The 13,378-nt window shown below is 52.0% G+C and overlaps 7 protein-coding genes across 7 annotated transcripts; 4 read left to right on the plus strand and 3 right to left on the minus strand.

Moving 5' to 3' along the window:
* Positions 1–1,105: 1,105 nt before the first annotated feature.
* Positions 1,106–4,774, plus strand: VTN49DRAFT_364 (uncharacterized protein; the record flags this gene model as incomplete). Its single annotated transcript, XM_069411498.1, has 3 exons — positions 1,106–1,309; positions 1,359–1,432; positions 1,486–4,774. 3 exons carry the CDS (start codon positions 1,106–1,108, stop codon positions 4,772–4,774), a joined length of 3,567 nt encoding a protein of 1,188 aa, XP_069271538.1.
* A 381-nt stretch (positions 4,775–5,155) lies between these two features.
* On the plus strand, positions 5,156–5,824 carry VTN49DRAFT_365 (uncharacterized protein; the record flags this gene model as incomplete). Its single annotated transcript, XM_069411509.1, has 3 exons — positions 5,156–5,468; positions 5,533–5,640; positions 5,712–5,824. The coding sequence occupies 3 exons, from the start codon at positions 5,156–5,158 to the stop codon at positions 5,822–5,824; spliced, it is 534 nt and encodes a 177-aa protein (XP_069271539.1).
* A 332-nt stretch (positions 5,825–6,156) lies between these two features.
* VTN49DRAFT_366 (uncharacterized protein) lies at positions 6,157–6,645 on the plus strand (the record flags this gene model as incomplete). The annotated part of the gene is made up of 2 exons (XM_069411520.1): positions 6,157–6,197; positions 6,432–6,645. The coding sequence occupies 2 exons, from the start codon at positions 6,157–6,159 to the stop codon at positions 6,643–6,645; spliced, it is 255 nt and encodes an 84-aa protein (XP_069271540.1).
* Positions 6,646–6,693: 48 nt separating this feature from the next.
* On the plus strand, positions 6,694–7,644 carry VTN49DRAFT_367 (uncharacterized protein; the record flags this gene model as incomplete). The annotated part of the gene is made up of 3 exons (XM_069411531.1): positions 6,694–6,808; positions 6,877–7,461; positions 7,511–7,644. 3 exons carry the CDS (start codon positions 6,694–6,696, stop codon positions 7,642–7,644), a joined length of 834 nt encoding a protein of 277 aa, XP_069271541.1.
* A 188-nt stretch (positions 7,645–7,832) lies between these two features.
* VTN49DRAFT_368 (uncharacterized protein) lies at positions 7,833–9,100 on the minus strand (the record flags this gene model as incomplete). Its single annotated transcript, XM_069411542.1, has 3 exons — positions 7,833–8,138; positions 8,202–8,984; positions 9,035–9,100. The coding sequence occupies 3 exons, from the start codon at positions 9,098–9,100 to the stop codon at positions 7,833–7,835; spliced, it is 1,155 nt and encodes a 384-aa protein (XP_069271542.1).
* A 1,469-nt stretch (positions 9,101–10,569) lies between these two features.
* Positions 10,570–11,754, minus strand: VTN49DRAFT_369 (uncharacterized protein; the record flags this gene model as incomplete). The annotated part of the gene is made up of 1 exon (XM_069411552.1): positions 10,570–11,754. One exon carries the CDS (start codon positions 11,752–11,754, stop codon positions 10,570–10,572), a length of 1,185 nt encoding a protein of 394 aa, XP_069271543.1.
* A 78-nt stretch (positions 11,755–11,832) lies between these two features.
* VTN49DRAFT_370 (uncharacterized protein) lies at positions 11,833–12,567 on the minus strand (the record flags this gene model as incomplete). The annotated part of the gene is made up of 1 exon (XM_069411564.1): positions 11,833–12,567. The coding sequence occupies one exon, from the start codon at positions 12,565–12,567 to the stop codon at positions 11,833–11,835; it is 735 nt and encodes a 244-aa protein (XP_069271544.1).
* Positions 12,568–13,378: the final 811 nt, after the last annotated feature.

A 13,378-nucleotide genomic window follows, 5' to 3' on the forward strand; every position in this document is an offset into this window, starting at 1 on the left:
GATGACGGATCGGCTGCCGTTTGGCCAGTTGACAGGCAACCTGCCCAACGGTGGAATATTCCAAGATCAATTCAAAGTCAATCACGTCTACTCGGGTGAAATAATTCTAGCTTTTATTCCAGCTTTCCAAGCTGCTTCTGATTTCCATTCCCGAGGTAACTCCGTATTTGCTGGACTTGAGAGTACTTGTGCTCGGCTGAGAGGGTTCCCTATTCTTGTTTTGTTCGGCCAGCCTCGCGCTTACAAAGCGACAATTCAGATCCAAGGCACCATGACATATGAGAATTGGGGTTTCAAGACCGGGGCATGGCTACGAGCATGAATTCTATGACCAAATTGGACAAGCAAAAGCACCCATTTGTCGGGGGTTGGCCGTTTTCAGTCTTGGTCTCTCGGATCCAAAATCCTAACGGAGGTTTGGGCATCACTTCGACACAGACTAAAAACGGCTCCTCAGTGCAGAATACACGGACCGGTGATTCAACCCAGATGGTGTACGCGTGGAGAGAAAATGGGTATGTGGAGGTTCTAGCCGAGTACTTCAGCTTCGAGATGCCTCAGCCAGAACCCCAGACCTCTGGGGTTGTGCAGAATCCGGAACCTGGAGTTCAGCCTCCCAGCCGAGACTGGATAATGTAATCATAGGTTAATCACGTGGATTCGTTATGACTCATCGCGACGGAGAATGCCTAAGGCGGTGAACGCGCTCAGAATTCTGCCGGCACCCTGTGCCATAGGCACGGCGAGCTCATCAGCTCGGGTTTTCCTGGGGGGCGCTCTGAAATGCCCGTTTCTTTGCACTGTATTCCTAGAGGGAGAATTCATCCTGGCCTGTTTCGAAGTGGCAGTGCTCTGAAAGACGAGTTTATTGCTAGGGCCGTTTCAAGTGTCGACTGAACGCGCGTATTGCGGCAGGCCGATCTGCGCGCGACGAAGAAATTGCAAGATTTGAGCGACTAGCCTGCTTTGAATGATCACAAGTGATAGAAAATACTGAGAAATTCTCGAGTATTTACTGTTAATCTGCAGTATCTCGATTATCGAGTCTTTGTCCCGTGGAAATCCTGACGAACGACGATTTATCGTTGTCTATACCAAGTAGACTATGGAAGGCAACAATCTGACCGACGCCGCTGCAGACGCGCCCTCACGGCCAGAGGAGATCGCCGGGAATACAGCAGAGAAGGAAACGGGCCCTCCCGCCTCAACTTCGGAGATGTCCGTTCCACAAGATGAGGCGAGTAGACTCCGGGAACTGAACGCAAATGTCCGCGATCAGGATGATTTAGAGCGTGAAGTCGGCCGCCAGGTGTGTCCACATCTCTGATGGGGACTGACTGGATGCTGACGATCACCAGGCCGACCGGCTCCTGATGGAGCAGGAGAACGAGCGTGATACCAGGCGGCTGGAACGGACAAGAGCGGAGAAGGAGTATGTTGACCTTTTGTGGCCGTGGTCCGGGTCTTTGTTGACCATGAGAACAGTAAAGTGGAAGGTCACATCTTAAAACTTTATCAGCGCCTGTCGCAACGGATAGGGCCTGCACAGAGCGTCCGGATTCAATCTGAGATTACGAAAGCACAGGAGCGACTATCCGGCCTGGAAGAGGATATCAAAGATATTCAGCAGCGGATAGACAGTCGTCATCAACAGCAGGATGCTACCGCGGTGACGGAGTCGGGAAGACTTCCCGGCGAGTCTCGTCGGGATTATCTGATCCGGACGGGCAAGATCACTCCGTTTTCAAAAATGGGCTCGGGTCCGAGAGAAGGTCCGTTAGCCAGTTTGCGTGACGCGTTGATGGATGCTGAAGACGAGCGGGACGAGGCCGAGGCGCTTGAGGAGGCGCGGAAGAGAGGCTCAGTCTCACATCGTGACCTTCGACGTCCGGGTCTCGAGTTCGATGAGATATCGGAGTCCACTGAGGAAGAAACCGCTGGCCGCCCTTCGAAACGACGGAAAGTCTCCAAAACTGCAACGCCAAAGAAGATAGAGGAAAATGAAGATTTTGTCGCTTACGAGGAGACCAGCGAAGAGAGTGAAGTCTCTTTGGCTGAGGAATCCGATGTCTCCCCTCGCAAAACAGTTAAGAAACGCAGTCGCCGGGCATCCACAACGGATACTGAGGATGAGGTGGAGGATCTCCGCGGGCTGGATGACGGCAATGAAAAGGTCTATCAACGCCGGCTGCATCGCTGGATCCGTCGTAGGGCTGCCGCTCGAGAGCGCGCAAAACAGAAGCGAACTGAGACAGAGGAACAAAGGACGGACGAGCAGCGCAGCGAAGATCAACCTAGCGAAGAATGGCTGCTTCCGCATCCGACGGTGCCGGATGCCGAGTTCGACGGTGGCTTCCGGTTACCTGGCGATATCTATCCGGTTCTCTTCGACTACCAAAAAACCGGGGTCCAATGGTTGTGGGAGCTTTACCAGCAGAGAGTCGGTGGCATTATTGGAGATGAGATGGGACTAGGCAAGACCATTCAAGTAATCTCGTTTCTTGCCGGTCTGCACCACAGCGACATGTTGAAGAAGCCAGTCATTGTGGTGGCACCGGCTACGGTGATGAAGCAGTGGGTGACCGAGTTTCATCGCTGGTGGCCACCATTTCGAGTGTCTATCTTGCACACATCGGGCAGTGGCATGATGAATGTGAAAAGCGAAAGTAACCGCGAGAATGCCCTTGCTTCCCAGATATGGGATCCCAATCGACCGCACACAATGACGGGAGCTCAAAAGGCAGCCAAGAAGATCGTCGACCGTGTAGTCAAAGACGGGCACGTCCTAGTGACAACGTACTCGGGTCTGCAGACGTACGCCCCGGTTCTGATTCCAGTTGAATGGGGGTGTGCCATTCTAGATGAAGGACACAAGATCCGGAATCCAAACACTTCCATCACCATCCACTGCAAGGAACTGCGCACACCCCATCGTCTGATTCTATCGGGCACGCCAATGCAGAACAATTTGACTGAGCTCTGGTCGCTTTTCGATTTTGTCTTCCCCATGCGCCTAGGTACGCTGGTTGACTTTCGGAACCAATTCGAGTTTCCAATCCGGCAAGGTGGCTATGCAAACGCGTCGAATCTACAGGTGCAGACAGCAGCCAAGTGCGCGGAAACGCTCAAGGAGGCGATCAGTCCGTACCTGTTGCAGCGTTTCAAAGTCGACGTGGCCGCAGACCTCCCGAAGAAGAGCGAGCAGGTGCTGTTTTGCAAACTAACCCCGCTTCAACGGAAAGCGTACGAGGCGTTTCTTGGCTCAGATGAGATGTCGGCGATCTTTGCTGGGCGGAGGCAGATGCTCTACGGGATCGACATCCTCCGCAAGATTTGCAATCACCCAGACTTGCAGGGGCACAAGCTGTATTCATCACGAGCAGACTACGGTGACCCGGCCAAGTCAGGCAAGATGCAAGTCGTCAAGTCCTTGCTGGAGCTGTGGAAAGACACGGGGCACAAGACACTACTCTTTGCGCAGCATCGGATCATGCTGGACATTTTGGAAAAGTTTATCAAATCGCTGACCGGATTCCGTTACCGACGGATGGACGGTGACACACCGATCCAGCTCCGGCAGAGCCTTGTGGACGAGTTCAACAATGACCCTGACATCCATGTTTTTCTGCTTACGACTAAAGTTGGCGGGTTGGGTGTGAACCTGACGGGAGCCGATCGGGTGATCATCTATGATCCAGACTGGAACCCGTCGACAGATGTTCAGGCACGCGAGCGGGCCTGGCGATTAGGCCAGAAGCGGGACGTTACTATATACCGCTTGATGACGGCGGGCACGATTGAAGAGAAGATTTACCACCGACAGATCTTCAAGCAATTTTTGACAAACAAGGTGCTCAAGGATCCCAAGCAGAGGCAAACGTTTGAGATGAGCAATCTCTACGATTTGTTCTCGTTAGGGGATGAGGGTCCGACGGAGACTAGTACCCTCTTTAATGCCAGAGCCACTTACGAGGATCGTGAGGCGGCTAGAAAGAAAAGGAGGGGTCTTCCTACGAAGAACACGGCATCGACGGATGACAAGGAAAAGGTCAAGGACGTTGCCGGCGTGGCTGCTGTGGAGGACTATAAGGAGGAAAACGACGAAGAGGGCAAGGAGGCAGCCGAGGAGCGGAATCAATCCAATTCGGAGAGCCGACTCATGGAAGCCATCTTTGCTCGCTCCGGCGTGCATACTGCGCTGGAACACGATCAGATCGTGAACGGGAAGCGCGTGGTAGCCGCCGACCCGAAGATCATCGAAGCCGAGGCGCGGCGCGTAGCAGCTGAAGCGGCCGCCGAGCTGCGAAAGGCAGGCGAGATGGCACGTTCTGTGCCAATCGGCACGCCAACGTGGACCGGCCAGTTTGGGATTGCCGGACGGCCGGACGACGCCGCACCATCACCATCTGGGTTCGGTGGCGGACGGAGCACCGCCCGACGCAGCGGTGCGGGTCCGTCGTCGGCTAGCATTCTTGCTAACCTGGCAACGCGGTCTGCGTCTGGGGCGACGACGTCGTCCGGCTCGAGCAGCGCCCGCGGCAGTCCGGCACCCAACCGTGCTCCTGACTTCATGGCAATGATCCGCGACTTCATGATCGCCCACGGCGGATCGGTATACACGCAGATGTTGATCGACCACTTCAACCGGTTTTGCACGACACCGCAGCGGTCAGCGGAGTTTAAGGAGATGCTCAAGACAATGGCGGTGCTGGAGAAGGGTGGACGCAATGGACGCGGGAAGTGGTCCTTGAAGAAGGAGTATGCGAAAGCTTGAACTTGTACCATTGGCCAACATAGTTACATGCCAGACGTGTATTTATAAATAGACTTGGTTGGAATTGATCGGGATTCTAGACTGGAATTTTTAAAAATGAGTTGTTGCTCTGGAATAACTTCATTCACCTTCGAACATAACAATTCCGAGGCTTGGACACGTCAACGTCATCGCGTGCACTGACGGAGCGACTAAACTCCGCTGATCGTCTGCCGATCAACCCGGGTGCTCATCCGGGGCAACATCATAACAACCCAAGCTCTTATAAAAGCTCCAAGATATCCTTTTCATTCATTCGACTTACCTCTTCCTAATCTAGTGCAACACGTCTCGAAATCCAATCATTCTGTTTAACTGCGGAGTGTTGTGTTCTAGTAAACAATGGCCATAAACAAGCTATTCCTCACCGTCCTCACAGCTACGACCATTCTTCTCCATCCTGTCCTCGGCCATCCACGACCTCAACACCTACAACGACGCGCACAAGCACCATTCCATCTCAAGACGTCGCCTGGCGACCTCTACCTGCAATCGTACCACACGGGGGCGGGTCTCAGCGATGCAGTCCTTACGACAGACAAGTCAACAGCCAGCACGTTCGTGCTCAAGGATGACACTAGCCTGCAGACAGAGGATACGACGGGGCAAGGGTTTACATGGGGGTTGACGATGGATCCGGCGAATAATTATGCAGGTGAGTTCACCCATGCTTAACCCATCCCTTTCAACACCACAGCTATGGTTAACAAAAAGGCTAGGCTGGGAGTTTGTCAGAATCAACGCCGGCACGAGCACTCCCGGTTTCAGCATCGACGACGATGATGAGGTTAGCTGGGATAGAGATCCGCAGTTTGATGGATGGCTGGGTGAGTTCATCCGCTCCTACGGCAGGCCTAAGCTAGTGGTTTCCGTTCTCTCGCTGACGATGTGGTGGTAGTCTGCGACTGGTGGCATAACGCGCCTCAGTTGTTCTGGATTGTCAAGTCGCGCGCTGACCAAGGATTCCCGAGTACTTGCCAGCGAGTGTCCCTCGTGACGGAGGAAGCATGATCGAGTTTGGCGCTGGGCTTGAGGAGGAGGAGCATGGAATAACCTCGGCCAAGGCCGCTTGGACCTAAACGTCGATCCATAGTCTAGTCTATCACGGGCCGAGATGGGGGATGACATGATTGGCTGTATGACATTACGTAAGGTATACCAAATCTTAATGTCTAATATGATCACGTGATCATTGTCCATTTGGAGATCCCATGATCGCCGTCGACTGCGGAGTGCACTAGGAAACCCGTAACTTGGTAAGGAGGAACTTATTCGTCGTTCGGTGGCAGTTCGAGTTTTCGGTCAGTCAACAGGAGTCCATGTGCCACTTGCATTTCGAAATCATGAGTTCTTTCCGATTGCGAAATGCAGCGGAGCTAAGGTGGTATGGACCAGCATGCCAGACGGCAAACCGTAACCCAAGCAAGCGGAGTCTGGTCGGCTTGTCTCAGACCAAGAATAGAACAGAACCTGATCGTAGCAAAACAACAAAAACAGCCAATCTAAACTCTTGTCCACTTTTGAATTTCCCACGCAACTCTTCAGCAGCGTCCTTCGTTCGTTGTCGATCCATAGTTTGATATTCACTCGCTTTTGTTTTGTCGACGCTCGCTTTCAGGGAGGGACGGACACCTGACATTTTCGGCAGCGGCATTCGATTTCGACGCCGTTCGGTGACTCAACTCCGCCTGGCATTCGGCTTCGTACATTCAGCTTGGCCGGGTCTGTCTAATCGTCGATTGCGAATTCACTCTGTCGTGAGAGGAAAGAATTTGTCCGTTCTCTTAAACTCGTGGACCTCTGATTATCTTGCCTACGTCCATCCGTTTTGACTCTTTCTAGGGGTAACTGGCCCCTGGACTCTCCTAGACAAGAACAAGATGCGTGCCTCGTCATCATGGTGTTTTTTGATGCTCGTGCTGCTAGCATGCCTGGCAGTAGTACGGGCGTCAGCACCAGAACCGCAGATTACACCGATGGCCATAGCTAAGCGACGTGAGTTGCAACTTGCACAGGGGAGGTGGTGTTACATGAAGCCCTGCTAACCAGATGGTACTTTACAGAGGATGAGGAAACCTCTAGCTCAGATAGCGAGGAGTCGTCGACGACGACGACGACGGAAGAAAAATCTTCAACTTCGTCATCATCGGACGATGAAGAAGAGACGTCTTCGAGCAAGCCAACCAAATCCTCCTCCAAAGATGACGATGAGGACGATGATGGAAAAAAGACAAAGACCAAGTCTAAGACTACCTCGGTCGATCCACGCCTCGGGCCCGGCGCCGCCTCCCTCACCGAACCCCCTGCAACGTCGACAACATACTACAAGATTGGCGACAAAGTGACCTTCGGCTGGAACTACACTTCGCTCATCATTGAGCCCTCGGCGATTGACGTGCTGGCCACCTGCACACTTAACGATGCCATGTACACGATTGCCAGCAACATGAGCTTCGCCAAGTCCTCCGTTGTCTGGGATACGGAAAAGTTCGCCGCTTCCGGCACGGCGCCGCTCCTGACAGCGACGTATACACTGATCATCAAGGAGGCCGGTACGGAGATTGATGATATTGCCAAGGCGGGCCATCTGGCACCGATGCAACATCCGTTTGGCATGTACAAGCCGCAGCCGTATACGCCTTTGGATGGTGAGTTCTACGGCCCTCTTCCTATCAGGGGCATTGCTGATATGAGTAGAATATGTCTGCGCAACCTGCAACTCAGCAATGTCGGATAAAGAGCGCCAGGCTATCGGCTTCGTGCTGACAATGGCGGCCATCGTGGTGACATCATTTACCTTGTTTGCCAGCGGTTTCGGGGTTTTCTCATGATGGTGCATTTCGATTTTCTGATCGTCTGTATTCTGCATCATGAGTTCCAACTCAACATATGTTTTAATCTGGGGTTTCCATGGACGGTACGGAGTAAAGGGGGCATGTGTTTTGTTTTTGTTACATAGTACAGCGATATGTAATTGAACTCACGAGCACTACCTAGTCATCATAGATCGCAGCATAATCTATCTCATCATATCACCAAGCTGAGTAACATCGTCGCATCCAATGTGATAGCACACCCAATTTCGTCCTGGGCATCTACTTCCCGACTCATGGTGGCCACCACTACCAGCACCTGCAGGACGAGGTGCCGCCGCTGTTTGCCCATCTGCCGTTGCCGTAGCGGACGAAGACGACGTCGCAGATGTTGGTGACGAGGTCGAGACATGTTCACGTCGCACGAACGGTAACTGCGCCTGCTTGTCAAGCAACATCCCGCATTTTCCGCAGGGTTGCTGTCTGAGATTTGCGTACGACGCGATCATTTCCTTTCATTCCGATTCCGATTAGTAAACGCATTACGAGGTTCAGGGAAAAGGGAGTACACGAACCATCAAATACCGAAAGTCCCACCGACGAGGTCTTGCGTTGAGCACGGAGCATACTTGTGACTCCAGCTTGGTCGGCGAGCGGGATGATGAAGAGTGAGGCGCCACGCGCCATTCAGTGGGGGGTTGTTGTTGTTGCTGCTGGCCCGGAGATGAGGATGACAGAACCGAAATGCAAAACAGATCGAGTGAGAGGCCAGCTGGTGGGAAGAGGATGGTTAGATGCGGCCGGTTATTACCATCGTTATTCGGGTCAATAGGGCCGGCGTCAGCGCGACAGGCGAGAATCTTCAGTTGCGAGTGGAAATTCCGCAGCGAGGACGAGGAGGAGACGATAGATCGCCAGTCTTGTTGTTGATCCCGCGCAGAGTCCGTAGCAACAACGGGAGGCTGCTGTTGCTGTTGTTGAGGAAGTGCCTCCTTCTCATCCAATTCACGGAGTAATCGCTCATAATCCTCCTTACTCCTCCCTTTCTCCCGCAGAAACGGTACGGTGGCATCCTCGGCGTTGCTGCTATTGCGAAGACTCTCCTCTACCCGTTCCCACACACTACGCAGTTCCGGAGTGCGCCATGCGCTCTTAAACGCTTCGACCTCTGCGACGCCGTCACGCGCGGATTTAGCGAGAGCATCGCTCAGCGCTGCGGGATTGCGGGCGATGGTAGCGCTAGCATTATCACTATGGCTATTAATCCGCGATGCTGCCGCACCGGCTCGTTGCGGGTTGATGATCGGTGCTAGCGGGGCCAGAAGGCGGTTGGGGAGGAGAGTGCGAAGTTGGTGAATCTAATCCAAGATCAGCATTTCTCCTTTTTGGACTTTATATTGGTATGTACCTTCGTTTCTAGCTCATCCAGCCTGCTCAGCGAGACGAGCAGCTGTCGCTCGGTGTCGGTCGACATGATCTTTGTTGCTTCATGTGCGAAGTGCTCGGGCTGCTTGTTAGTGCCGATCGAGCAGTTATAGTTGACCTAGTTTAATCAGGTAGATTCTCAAATATTCGATACATCATTTCAATAATATAGGAAGTGGCTTTTAGACAATAACAAATCCTCAGGAGCTTGAATCGCGAGCTGCGGCGCCTCCATCAGAGCTGATTGATTACTCCAGTTGGCATATCGAGGGTATTTTGGTCACGTGACAAAATTAAGTCACGTGCTGATAGTAATCGGCGAATTCTAGGGCATATACTTGCAGTGGGCCATGGAAAGAAATGTGATTATGACTCTTTTATTGCATAATTGCAGAAATGACTCATGAGTCATGAGAAAATGCTTCAAGAGTACTAGCTATGAATTTCTAAGTCAGTGCTGGCATAGGGAAATGGAGTGTCGGTAAGAACCTTGTATGAACTAACTTTATCGAACAACAAACAGCAAGAGATACTAGAGATCGGCACCTTCATTAACACAGCCCAAACCTGGTGACTTTTACAACACACATGCGTTCCAGTTCAAATTCTGGCGAGCGCCGAGTTTAACACGGTCAAGAGATCCTTATCCTGAGCCAAATGCAGGCTCCGGGACCACAATCATCACTTTTTGGGGGACACTGGAGGAATGTCCCATAACCTGTGTCATTAGAAGATTTCATTTTATGCGCAAATTCGGCTAGAGTTTCTGGGCCATAGGCTTCAGTCGGAGAAACAGGGAGGGGTCTACCCGATAGCGTTGATTTGCAAACGAATTGACCTGCAACATGTAAAATGATATCCAGACCAATCCGGGCCAACCAGTGCACGTTCAACGGGTTGAATGCTCGAATTACGCTTGACTTTGCGAGAGCCAAACTGTCGCATGTTGGATTTGATAAGCTTCATCTGGTTGCTCAATGTCAGCGAAACACCCTTGTCGCTACTCGTTCTGGCGTCAAGTGACCGCCCTCTGTTTAATAACCGGTTTGGCAGAAGTGCAGACTTACAGCAACGCCGTTGAAAAACAAGTCCCGATGGTTGTCTACTTGCGGAAAGAGGTATAGTACATGTTGTAATAACGGGCGTTCTGCACTAGTATAAACTAGGAGTGTCATACAACAGAGCCAATGGAATGGTCGCAGGTGCTCTCTGTCTGTCTGTCTGTGTGTTGTATTGTTCTTGTGCTGAGTGGTGAGAAAACTTGATCTTATATACATGAGCCACACAAGTGAATATCCGACTCCTTAACCGAGCAAATTTTTCTTTCGGCCCACACACATTTCTCGTGAAGCCGATTCATGTATCGTGATGTTTTGTGACCAGACTTGAGTAGATCACGTGATGGAATCTTGACACTAGACGAGTACCAGCTGCCCAGATCCACAACATTCCCCCTCGATCGAGATCGTCCTGAACGCATGTGATGAGATCTCGATCGCATCTCGATACTGATGAGTGTCATATATCACTCCCCCTGGCGCTAAGTCCCATCTTGACGCGGAGTTCCGTAAGTCTTGCCTTTGGGAGTGGCTTGGTCAATGCATCAGCAACCATTTCCCGCGTGGGAATGTAGACACAGTCAATGACCTTCCGCACCCAGAGGTCCTTGATGAAGTGGAACGCAACGTCAATGTGCTTGGACCGGTCATTGATTTGCGGCTGCTTAACCAAGTCTAGTGCTCCTTTGTTGTCTAGGGAGAGTCTAATTGGGGCCGTACCGTCTGCGCCATCAACGTATCTGCTGTATCCCAGGTCCTTAAGGAACTGGGAGATCCATTTCGCATGCTTTGCCGCCATTGCAGCTGCAACGTATTCTGCTTCTGTTGTTGAGGTTGCAACCGCTGTCTGCTTTCGGCTTCGCCATGCCACCGGACCGCCACCAAGCATGAATACCATTCCGGATGTCGACTTTCGGTCCGACTTGTCACCAGCAAAATCCGAGTCTGTGAAACCGATGCATCGTGTCGCCGATTGACCATGAGGACTGTATTTGATCTTCAAGTCCTGGGTCGTTCTCAGGTATTTCAGCAGTGTTTTCATCGCTCCTGAATGTCTTTTCGTGGGACAGGTCATGAATTGTGCGAGTCGACTGGTGGCGAACGCGATGTCAGGTCGCGTGTATACCATCAGGTACATGACGCTGCCTATCTGTCGCTGGTATATCTGTCGTCCCTTGCTGGTGAGTTCGTTCTCTCCGGCCATTTTCCAGAGATCAACTTGTGTATTGAGCGGAACTGACGCGGATCCTTTGCCTTTTGTCGCCATCCCAAATTCTCGCAAGAGTTTTTCGATGTGCGCGCTTTGATCAAGATACATAGTGCGCGCTGTACGGTCCCGTTTGATCTGAATGCCGAGTACACGGGAGAGTTCACCCAGGTCCTTGATCTTGAAGCGTTTCCCGAATTCAGTCTTGAAGCGCTGAACTTCTTGCACCGTCCTCGCGGCAATCACCATGTCGTCCACGTACAATCCCACGAGAACTCCCGTTTTCTTGTTACGGAACACACATGGTTCACTGACAAGAGGCTCGAAACCCATTTCGCGAAGTGCCGACGAACACAGGTCATACCAATCACGAGCTGCCTGCTTCAGCCCGTACAAGCTTTGACAGACCTGCAGTACATGCCCATTTGGCACATCCATCCCAGGAGGCGGTTCCATATATATAGTCTCTTTTAGTTTTGCTTCGGTGAACGCATTATTGACATCGATCTGGTGCGCCTACAGGTCTTCAAGAGCAATGATGGCTAGTAGAATCCGCAGAGCGTCGGCTCGCATCGTCGGAGCAAATGTCTCGTGGAAATCTATTCCATACCGTTGAGTGAAGCCACGGGCAACTAACCTTGCTTTGAACCGGTCAATGGATCCATCCACCCTGTGCTTCACAGCAAAGACCCATTTTGAGGTGACCAAGTTCATCCTTTCGCTCCTCTTGACATTTCGGAAAGTCTTGTTACGAATTAATTGCCGCAATTCTTCGTGTACAGCCTTCCTCCAATATGGTCCCCATTTCGGGTGGTTGACGGCTTCTTCGTAGGTTTTCGGTATCGGCACCGTCCTCGCCTCAGCCGTCCATATGGTCTCCAGAGAGGCTGTGAACACCTGATGCAAATGCTCAAGGAAGTGCGCAAGCTCAAGTCGCTTCGTCTCTCTGTCATCAGTCAACGCGTCTTCCTCTCGTTCTCGCTTCGTCCCACGTCTCTCTGGTGCCTGTAGCCCTTCCTCGGTCTGGGCTCCCAATTCTTTCGTTTCCTTGCTATTATCTGCTGGCTCTTGGCTCGATTCCATCTCTCGTGTTTCAGTTTGTCCTTGTGCCTTGTTCTCGGGACGTGGAGCAGTGTATTTTGAACCCTCCGGGCCCTTGTACTCGATGAATCGTATTTCTGATCGACCTTTGGATCTTTTCTCCTTTATCGGGTCTGCAGATCTTGTCGCCACGGGGAGATTAAGCTCCATGTCTCCCCCTCGAACCGATTCGTCAAATTTCACAATGCTTGCCCTGATGACGTGACCAACGTCTGGGGCATAAATTCGGAATTGCTTCGTGATGTTTTCCTCATAGCCCACGAAAACGCCGACTCGGCCTCGATCTGACAATTTCGTCGACCCTGGGACAGATTTCGGATCCACGTAGGAATGCGTCTTGCACCCTCAATCTCGCAGGTGATCGATGCTTGGTCTTTTGCCGCTCCAGGCCTCTTCGGGTGTTACACTATGCGTTGCTCCCCTGGGAGCTTGGACCCGATTGCGTACATACATGTTGGCCCTGACGGCTTCGTCCCAGAACACATCTGGGAGACCTGAGTCCTTCAGGAGTGCCCGCATCCCGTCCTCACTCGTTTCAATGGCTCTCTCTGCCACGCCATTCTGCCAGGAAGAATGAAGAATTGTTCTCTCATGTCTAACGCCATGGCTTTTATTCCAGGAATCAACGATGTTGATCAACTCCGGGGCGTTGTCGGTACGCACAGCCAAAAGGCGTTTTCCGGATTCCAATTCTGCAGACATTTTCCATCGATCCAGTATCGGCCTTACTGTATCGACCTTGCGATCCGGGATCGGCAGTACCCAGCCTTTTCGACTCGAGTAGTCGACAATCTGAATGAAATATTTGTTCCCGGTCAAACTAGGTGGAAATGGGCCACATATGTCCATTCCGACAAGTTCCAGTAATTCAGATCTTGGTGCGCATCTCCCTCGTTTCTCTCGACGCATCTTCGTTTCGAGGCAAACGTCGCAGAGTGCCTCTCCTGAATCTGGGATAATT

Source organism: Thermomyces lanuginosus (assembly GCF_041956635.1).
Source record: "Thermomyces lanuginosus strain ATCC 200065 unplaced genomic scaffold VTN49scaffold_15, whole genome shotgun sequence".
Classification (NCBI taxonomy): Eukaryota; Fungi; Ascomycota; class Eurotiomycetes; order Eurotiales; family Trichocomaceae; genus Thermomyces; species Thermomyces lanuginosus.